Source organism: Buceros rhinoceros, unplaced genomic scaffold (assembly GCF_000710305.1).
Source record: "Buceros rhinoceros silvestris isolate BGI_N320 unplaced genomic scaffold, ASM71030v1 scaffold36790, whole genome shotgun sequence".
Lineage (NCBI taxonomy): Eukaryota > Metazoa > Chordata > Aves > Bucerotiformes > Bucerotidae > Buceros > Buceros rhinoceros.
The window spans coordinates 19045-29362 of record NW_010388498.1 but is presented as its reverse complement, the minus strand read 5'-3'; the positions used below and the strand labels follow the sequence as shown (position 1 = coordinate 29362).

At 37.3% G+C, this 10318-nt stretch overlaps 1 protein-coding gene across 1 annotated transcript in view; it reads right to left on the bottom strand.

Annotated features, from left to right (window-relative positions):
• Positions 1–365: 365 nt before the first annotated feature.
• GRK7 (G protein-coupled receptor kinase 7) overlaps positions 366–10318 on the bottom strand; it is a 20135-nt gene continuing 10182 nt past the window's right edge. Inside the window, exons 3-4 of the mRNA XM_010146089.1 lie at positions 4867–5138; positions 366–708 (exon numbers count right to left, since the gene is read on the bottom strand). Of these exons, the coding sequence (XP_010144391.1) occupies positions 366–708; positions 4867–5138 (615 nt within the window). The remainder of the gene's footprint in view (positions 709–4866; positions 5139–10318) is intronic.

Genomic DNA, 10318 nt, shown 5'->3' with positions numbered 1-10318 from the left:
TTTTAGCAGAAATAACAAGAAAATAGAAAACCAACAAATCGTATGCAAAACGGTAGTCAGTTATTTCGAAAGGGTGTTGCTTCTTCACTCCATTATTCCTTTTTCTATTTCAGAATTTCTAGTGTTCTAAATTTCTTAGAGAAACATGGCTCCTCATCTTGATAAATCTCCAATAAAACAAAAATATCTCCTTTGTTAAAGCAAAGGAAAATAATACAGTCTATATAGCTGGTGTTCCTACATAGCCTGTCATTGTCCTATTACACTGACTGGTTCTTCTTAAACAGATGCACCGAGTTTCTGAAACAGCGTCAGAATATGGAAAGTTCTGAGGTGGTTTCTACTTTTTGGTAATGACATGAAATTTACAACAACAAACAAACTCCCGACTTAGCTTCGCCTCCGTTTGCGTAACCCCCGGAATCTACTCTGTTGGGATCATTCAGTTCTTCAAACAGTCCCGTTTCAATAATTTCTTCCTGCCAGGCTATAGGGACAGCACCTGTTGCAAACTTTTTGAAGAACTTCTTGTCTTTGTCATCGAACTCAATTCCTCGTACTTCAGAGAAGTCAGCAATGTCTGCAACATCTTTGGCATAGACAACTGATGGATCTGGCACAAATGGAGGGTCAACAAGGTTTGCCTCTAGCCTGTGGAAATTTATTGTTTTGAAGAAACTATGCTTTCTTGGGTCATCATCTTGATTTCTGCAATAAAGGAAAAGTTCGTTAATCAGTATGACATTTTGCTCTCCAATAGAGTGCATCTGTGTTGTACACGAGAGTATTTTAAAGTAAGGATATTTTATATATATATATGTATATGTAATGCAATGTAATTCCTTTTTTTCATAACCAAAGAATTGCACAATATAAGCAAGGCTGAGAAGCAGAAAAATCCTGATTCTGTTATTCATGACTCTACCTCCAGGGTAAATCAGCCTGGGCAAGGTGCCACGCCAGAGTTACAGCGCCGCTTCAGGCAGCGCACTGGGATACCTATATCCCAAGATACGCCAGGATGAAGAGGGGCAGTGCTGAATCCACTGGCAACAGTGAAAGTCCAGTGCTTGGCTCTGTATCAACTAGGACAAGACTATCTATTAAACTCTAGACTGGGGTACACCAGGTTAATACATCTAGGAACTGACGCTGAGGAACAGCAGGGAAGAGGAAACTGGTGACAAATGACATTTCTGGTTTTATCTTAATTCAAAGCAGCTATGTGTTTACATCATAAAACTCAGTTATGTCGCTCTAATAAGCACTCCCAGTTTTAGTGAGTCTGTTCATTCAAACTAACTACTCTTATAAATGAACAAGGATTTTAAGCAAGAGACTCACAAATAACGACATTAGCAAAAGTATGTGTGCCAGTGTCATAAACATGACCCTTTATTAACACGGTTAAAACTGTTATTGTTAAAATGTCACAAAAGACAACTGCACACCTCAAGAAGAGCTTCTGCTGTAAAAGAAACAGTGAATTGTTTCACTGTGCGCCCACAGAGAGACTTGTAGGATATTCTGATGATAAGAATAATTTGAGCCTCAAATGTGCTCTCCTTAAAGCATGACTAAGGAGCACAGCTTCTGAACTGCGCACCTAGCATCAAGGTGTATGAAATTTGAGTTTTGAATTCTAGTGAAAGAAGGAGCAGAGAGGACCACTGTATTTTCTACACCTATGCATTCTTTTGTTGTATGTATTTATGGATGCGCTCATGTTGAAAATGGTGACGTAGGAAAACCAGATTTGTATGGGTTTTGGCCATGGAAAATGGTAATTGCCAACATTTTGCTTTTTCCTTTTCTGACTTCCTTACAAAATGATATACTTAGCAAAGTGTAAGCCCTCATGTATTTCTAGCCAGCGTTCTATGAACAAAAAGTAATGCAAATCTTTGGCAAGTCTTTTTATCTTTGCAGATGTGTAGAAGCACCATATAGAAATAGCAGATTTGTGTGACTATAGAAAATCTTCCTCTATTAAGACCTTACACCATGTATGAAAACAGCTCCTCTGGCTTGCCACGACTGCCAGTTGCTCATATGCTGTCCTGTCATGCTTCCAGCCTCCCTTGGTGCTAACCAGGCACAGCTGAGATCAAACTACCAGCTGCCCTTTTCAGCTCCCTTGTTAGAAAATTGTCATTTTGTGCCTCTGTCGCTGGTTTTTCTGATGAGGTCACCACCAACCTGAAGGACCATAGACGCTGCCACCTGGACACCTTGGGCAATGAAAAAATTATGTTTTCAACCCAAAAGAGCTATATGAACACAATTAAGAATGTATAAATTAAGCCATCATGACCTCTGCATATACATAGTCTTGCAAAATCATCTCCTAACTCAACTAACTAGTGATAACCAAGTACTTGAGCAGCTCCTGAACTTGACGTATTTAGTTTCACTGCTGGCTTGAAGTGCATTAGAGTTGCTGTTCAAATTAACCAGTGTCCTGGAACATGAGTGGACTAGTCGTGCCAACAATCCTACTGGGCAGACACACTCAAAAAAAATTTCACTTTATTACAATTACAAAGCCACAAAAGCACTAGAAGCTGGTGAATCCTCCAGAATGGATTGCTGCAGTGTTTGTCCTCCAAATGTATTTTCTGACACCACCAAAACCATAAAAAGTTTAAAACCATAAAGCTACAGGAAAGACATCCACTGAAACTAATTGAGGCATCTTCCCACCAGCTGGAGATGAATTTGAGCTCTTCCTATGTAAACTGTATGTTTACATAACTTAAACAGAAAAGGCAAATGAACTCATCTAAACTCTGCCAATTTTGCATTCCTCCATTTAAAAAAACAAAAAAAGAAAAGAAAAGAAAATAACTTTTACAGATTTGGGATTAGAGATTTCAATCCCAGAAAGTGGGGAAAAAGAATTATATCCTTCCTGAGTTAGCTAGTGGCATCGGGTCCTCAGTAAACGAGTGGAGTACAAATTAAAGCTGTCCTTGAGCAGCTTTAACTTATGCAACAGGCATAAGTTATGTAGATAACCCCAGGTCTTGTTGTCCTTAGTAGAATTACAGTGCTAATCTTTACATAAGGATGAGCTGTCCTGAATAGTATCGCCCTGTTTAAGAGGTACATGCAGGCTTTTATTCTGTATCATGCCCAGGCATAGTATACATCCTATATTTTTGCTTCTCTAAGTACTACACGAAAGAGTACGAATATCTTAAATACAGAAAATTAAAAATAACCTGTGCAGTTACCTTTCTCTGTACATTTCTCCCATTGCTGAGAAATGATGTAACAGTAAGCAGACAGAACGATTGTAAATTATTCCCTTGGCAAAAGAAATATGGTTACAGTAAGTGAATAGTCTGTTGCTGGTTCTGATCCAGATTTGCTAAATAAAATTGAAAAAGTCACTCAGAATCTCTAAGTGTAATTTGCTCCTAATCTGAAATCTGTTTACTTCACAAAATGCTGTAAGACTAAATGTCTGCAAAGGATGCTGACTTGTAAGGTACAGTGCTCTAAATGTTTTTTGTATTAAATTTATTTTTAAATACACTTTTTAAATATATTAAAAACAATACAGATTTTGTATCAAACATACTCATGTATCAAACATGTATACAAATACATGTATACAAATACATGTATACAAATACATTTGATACAAATTTTTGTATCAAACATACTCTGTGTGCTGTTGGAAATACTCTTTTTCTGTCACCTCGCAGAGCTGTTGGGAAAACTCACCAGGCGCAGAGTAGTTGTTTTCCTTTAGCAATGGGATAGTAAGACTATGTATATTAATGATAGATTACCTTTCATTAAAGTTAATTCTTTCAGAAAAATGAGTGGCTAACATTTTGCAAAGCTGTTCCACGTTGTTATGGAATATCAGTTTAGAAGGCTATCTGTCATTAAGTCCCTGTGTCTATTCCACTTCTAGATTGGAAAAGCAACTAACTGATACATATATTTGTATTCATAGGTGATTCAAATCATGGTATATTCCAAAGAAAGGTACTATCAGTTTCCTATTTGTTTTTTACATTTTTATTTATTTTGTCTATATCGCAAATGTAGATCTCCAATCTGTCTTACTAGAAATGCACTAAATTACTTTTATATATATATGTATACATGCAGAAGGATCAGAGATACTACAAGTTAAATATTACTATGCTTAGCTTTCCAATTTTCTTCTTGAAAATCCTAAGTTAGGGACACATCCATTAGTCTTCATCAACTCAAAGCCACCTCTGAAGTCCCCAAAAAAATTTTGTGTTACAAGAATTTGTGCCAGGTATTCTTTTCCTCCTTTTCTCCCTGGGATGAGTCAGGAAGACTGGGACTTCTACAGGATTTTTTAAAAGCACATACGAGTAAAGCAAGGGGTTAAGGTCTCTTCAGTAAGAAGCCAATGATGCAGCATTACCAGCAGCAGGGAAGAAAATCCACTTTGCAGATTTGGATTTTTACCCATATCATTCCAGTAAGTGATGCAGCTCAAGATTCTGCATTCAGTCTGCATTAGCATAGATGCACGTATCTATCTGAATATCCTTTACCTTTAGGAAAGAAATGCAAGAGAAATGGGCTGCTCCCTGCTCCCAGCACTGTAGAGAGTCTAAGCCCACAAAATACCAAGAAGGGAACGCCTGTGAGTAGTCTGGGGTGAGGATGGACAATCACACTATGGCAACAAAAATTCCTTGTTTCCCTATTATCTTCAAAACTTCCCACCTCTCTCTTTCTAGAAGTAAAAATGTAAATTCAGTACTCTGCAGAAAATCAAGATCTAACCTCATTTTGTGTAATATGTAAAATAATAATATTGTTTGCAGCTTTAATCTGGCTTTACTGAGATTGAGAAGTAAGGCATACCTGCTTCCTAAACGATTCTCTGGTTTCTTAGCCAAAAACAGTCGGCAAATATCTTTTGCTTCCTCCGTAAAGCTGGCATGTTCAAATTTCACCTCATCTTCCAGAGTTCTTCTTTTAACCTCATCCTTACCAACCTTTTCTTTGTAATCCTTGAACGGTGTTCGCCCAGCAACCATCTCATAAATACTACACCCCATAGCAAACCAGTCCACAGGATAGCCGTAATCTTCATCCTTCAGGATTTCTGGAGCCATATAACCATTTGTCCCAGCCTATTGCAAACACACAGACAGGTTTACTGTACAATGTCAGTAGGGAAATGCAGACAATTAAACAGACTAGTCTATAATTATACCAAAATACTAGCAATACATTTGATACATTTTTAATCTAGAAACTCTGTAATATTGATTTTTTTCCCCTAGAAACTCCAATTGAGGACATGGGCTATACCTGTCTTTAAACATCTTAGCATACTGGAAAAATGTCTTAAATATGTTCTTCAAAGGTGAGATGTCTGTGCAATTTCTACTTAAAGTGGCTTCTTTTTAAATTAGGATTTAGCTTGCTTTCTTCTTCCACATTAATGGTTTTCCGGTTGAAGATAGTGTTGTTAGCTTTGTCCTGTAAACACAACTAGCAATCAGTTTGAAAAGTCACCAATTCCCTCCCTGTCCAGTGGTTATAACTGGTCCAGGACAGGGGTCTGCTGACAATGAGAAAATTCTCATCAAGCTGATATCTGAGCTGCATAAGGAAGTTCTCACTCACACTCCCTGCTGGTTTCTGGAAGGAAGTACTACCATCAGCTGGCAAGAAAAACTTTGAAAACTATTTCAAAGAAAGTAAACCTATGAAAATTATAATTAGCAAATGACATGCATGCAGGTGAAAGAATGTATTCATATTTCCTGGCTGAAAAAAGGTCTCTGAAAAAAATGCTACTACTATATACAGCACTTCTCCTATATACAGCCCCTTCTCCAAGAGAAAAAATGACTGCTCTTTCAGAGGGGAATCTGCTTGCTTCCTTTCCAGACCAGGCGTGTTCCCCCTGGGGGACAGAACACACAGCGTTCAAAACAGCTCCTGCAGCCTCTCCCTCTAGGAAGCTGATTCACCTGGGAGGGAAGAGAGGACCTCTCTATATGCTTTCTGCTGCACAGTTACATGACTGAGCATGTGAGATTTCAATCAAAACAGCATTTGCCCAGCTGACTCAACATTTTCAGCAGCATCTGATGCTATTTTTTATTTTATGTGTTTACCAGATTCAGCTAGAAGTGATATCTATGTCAGCAGCTGCTTGAACGTGTTTTATATCTTTTTGAAATACTGGGCTTGATGTATTAGTAGTATTACAATATAAAATAATAATGAAAAAAAGTTGTGCAAAATCCCACTAAACATTATTCAAGATGATCATTATTACTGTTTCCAGAACACAAGCAGTGTCAGAGATTCACTCCAAAGCAAAACAGTTAGAAAAAAAATAAAACTGGAGTTCATTTGGGTAAATTATATTTGTAAAAAGCACAGCTCGACAGATTAATTTTATTTTATGGGACCTCAGTAACTCCTCTAATTTTTACAACTTCAGGCACAGTATTTCTGAGTCAGGTCTCCGTACAAACTTTAGTTCATGCCACTACACGTTATGACATACACTCTGCTGTAATCAATGTGTGCAAGAGGGAACGTCTTAGCATCAACTAGAACATAAGCCGGAAAATTAAATCCAGTTTGTTTTCCCTCTTTGTATTTTTTTTTTACTTTTAGGGATTTAGAGCAAAATCCTCCAGTTGGTTAAAAAACAGAACAGAAACATCAGCCATGTTGAAAGCAAAATAAAAGGTTAAAAGCGAATGAACTGTTGCCTCCCTCACTAAACCCACAAAAATCAGAGGACCAGTACGGGCACTGCAGCAGCTGACATCATTCCACAGGTAATTTGTACTGTTTGCATTGAATTTTTCCAGGTAAGAATTTATATTGAGAGATATCCTGACAGTATTACATTTTTATGTTTACTGCTCCATTCAGAAAGGGGGCTAAGTGCTCAGATACAGACCACAGAATGCAGACCCATCTAGCCTCAAGAAGATCATGAAACCTGGAAGGGAGAGGAGGGGTTGAAAGCAGTAGAGAAAGTTTGGTACAAAAGGATGCACACGTAGCTCATCATGGGTTAGTGAACACAGACACTAAATAGTTTTTACTTTTTTTTTTTCTTCTGGGAAGCAATAAACATTCTTATTTTTACTGAGACGAAGCTGGGGCACTAATGCCTTGAAGAACTGATGAGTCATATCATCATCAAAATGCACTTTTTTTTTTTCTTCTGGGAAGCAATAAACATTCTTATTTTTACTGAGACGAAGCTGGGGCACTAATGCCTTGAAGAACTGATGAGTCATATCATCATCAAAATGCACCCTGAGAGTACAGTATGGTCTTTCTGATAAGACATTATTTGCTGCAACATAGCATAATCACATGGGATAAATCTGACATGGAAAACTCAGAGTTCTGCAATCATAAATGTGTCTCAAAAGAGCTGCTTTCAGATTGCATTTCCTTCCTTCCACTTGTGCTCTTTCTTCCATAGCTGTTTTTTCAAAAGAAATAGTTGCCAAGTAACTTCAGTCTCTTCCATGTGCATTTTCCACATAACCTTCAATAAGTCACGCCACACAGAAGAACACCCTGCTTTGATATGGTACTCAGTATTTCTCAAGAACAGAGAGAGCAAGATCATAATTGCAGACCAAAAAGACTGCATGACCATAATTTAATAGAAAATAGAGATGGGCCATCAATAGCTTCTCTTCAGACCGAAGTGCAAGACTGTGGATGAGCTTACTGTCAACAAGCATTAAACCTAAAAATTCTAAATTAGTAGCTCTGAAATCTTTTGAGTTGTTATTGAACTAATTCAGCTCAATCTGAGAGAAGTCTGGAAACACACACTGTTCCTCTGACATGTCGAACCATTTCAATTCAGAATTTTATGAAAGCTCTTTTTCTCATGGAATTTCATCAAAACTTGAACTTAATCTTATATCTTTCCCAATCCCGAAGCTCTTCTGTGATTCACAATGAAGCAACAGGCTGAGAAGCAGGAATTTAAACCTAATTTCATAATCCCTGAAACTCAAAACCCACTTAAATATTACCATTTTGTAGCAGAAACAAACACATTTCACAAGTAGTCAGCAGTGATCTATAAGGGTGAAGAAATATAAACAAGTAGGGGGAAGAAATACATACATCTATGCAATCTTTATCAAAACAGGAATTTGAAGAAATGAAAAAAAGAGCTTAAATTTTCCACTTATTTCTACATAAGTGGAGCTTTGGCAAAATCATTTCGGAAGAAAGATGATAAAGCCACAAACATTTCTGTATTAGGGAACATACACCAAAAAATGGACTTACTCAACTCCTGGAACTAGAAGAACATACATCTTTCAATGAGATTCAATTCTGCCTTCGGGGAATAGATAGCATTAGAGGGAAGCTAAAACCTAAGATTCCTGCACTAATCATTATGGAAAACAAAATGTCAAAAATCATATCATCTTTCAAGTAAAAGAGATCCTGTGGCAACACGAAAGGGAGCCTCAAGGACTCAGGAGAGGTTTATTTAAACAGGTGAAACAGCATCTTAGTGGACAGAGTTTTTGAACCATACAGCTGTCCCTAGCAGTAGTGAGATCTGAGCAGCAAAAAAAGTGTTAGGTGGGAAAAGTATCCACTGATTCCCAAAGCAGAAGTGAATAAGAGTAATGAGTTAAGTTACTCTCAGCAGGCCAAGGAGTAAATAAATATACTCAAATGTAAAAAGGAAAAAAGACAGAAAGCAAACAAATTAAAAGCTATAAGAAAACACATAAATGCCTTATTTTTGAGAAGGGGTCTATTTTCTATGGGCTGGTATTGAATATTTAATTCAGTTAGAATTATCTGACCATGCCTCAGAATGGATACCTCTAAATATAGGTTACTGGTATGTCTATCACACAAAAATTCAGGTTTGTATGATTTTGTAGTTGTTTTCAATCAACAATTTATAAGTAAATTCAGAAGAGTGTATTAACCACAAAACACTTTTTCTTACTAGATCCTATTTTACATGGATAAATTTTGCTCTTTTAATGGAAACAGGGAAAATCTAAAAAAAAAAAAAAAACCAACCACTCAGAAAGTTGAATTCCTTTGATGTCAGCTCTACAGGGCTAGGACATGCATTGTGTTTTGACTGAGTCAAAACTTCTTTCCCATAGGATTCCTGATAAGTCCAGGAATCATTTTAATATATGTGTTAACTGCTCAAGTGATCTTATAGAGATGCATAAACATGTGAAATTACCCCCTCACTGACATCGAAGCATCTAATGGGACAAAAAAGGGGGAAAAAAAATCACAAAGGAGACAAAAAATGTTATATAATCCCCAACTTTTTACAGAAGCAGAAATCATATGCCATTGCAGAGGTACACAACTTTTTGAAGTGTAGTCAGAGCAACACTAGCTATTTTTTGCTTGCTTTCCGTCTAATACTGTCTTTTGTGATGATGAGCAGGATGCCTTACTTGCATATGCTGTTTGAAATATAAAAAATAGTCATTGAATTTCAGACAATTAAATTTTAATTAACTTGTTTTTGAAAATGGTTCATAGATCTACATTTCCCTTTATTTCTCTATCTTGAGAACAACCCAAAATACAATTTTTCAATAATCCTCTAAAATGTAATGACCAAATGTTGTCCTTGGATACATTAGTGAAGTGGAATTGTTGCTTTGAGTGTGGTTTGACAGGGCATAGTAGAAATGACTCATCTCAAATTATACAAATGTTTCCTTTGTGAAATGTTATCCTGCATGAATTTTTAAAAGGTCACATAATTATAATATTTTAATAATACAGGACGTGATCCTGAGACGCACTAAGTGCATTCAGTTCCCAGTACTGTCAGGAGGCACTTGGCACACCACAATTCCGAGCAGAACGAGGCCCACAGTGTAAGTGGCACTCGTACGTTCTACTCAGATTGCTGTCCTGAGAATGGAAAGTCCCTTGAACACTGCCACTATCCCAACTTGCCGCAGATTTAGGGGAAGAAAGAAACAGACCTATCTGGAGCTTTCATTAGCACAGAAACAGGCAAATGAAGAGAAATGGGATTTGGATCTCTTTACCTTTTCCCACAGATCTCTGCAAAACAAACTCAATTGATACCACAAACCAAACAGTAAAGCAAATCAGAATGTCTATCTTTTGTTTGCCATGGCACAAGAACTGTTGAACAGAGGAAAAAAAACAAGCTGAGTTTAGCTCCATCAGCTGTATCCTGGGGCTCAGTCCTTCCTTCCTCCAAGGGGTGCCACTGCCTGCTTTGTTCTCTTCTCCAGCTGTTCCTCCACTCCTTCAGCAATGGCCTTAATAG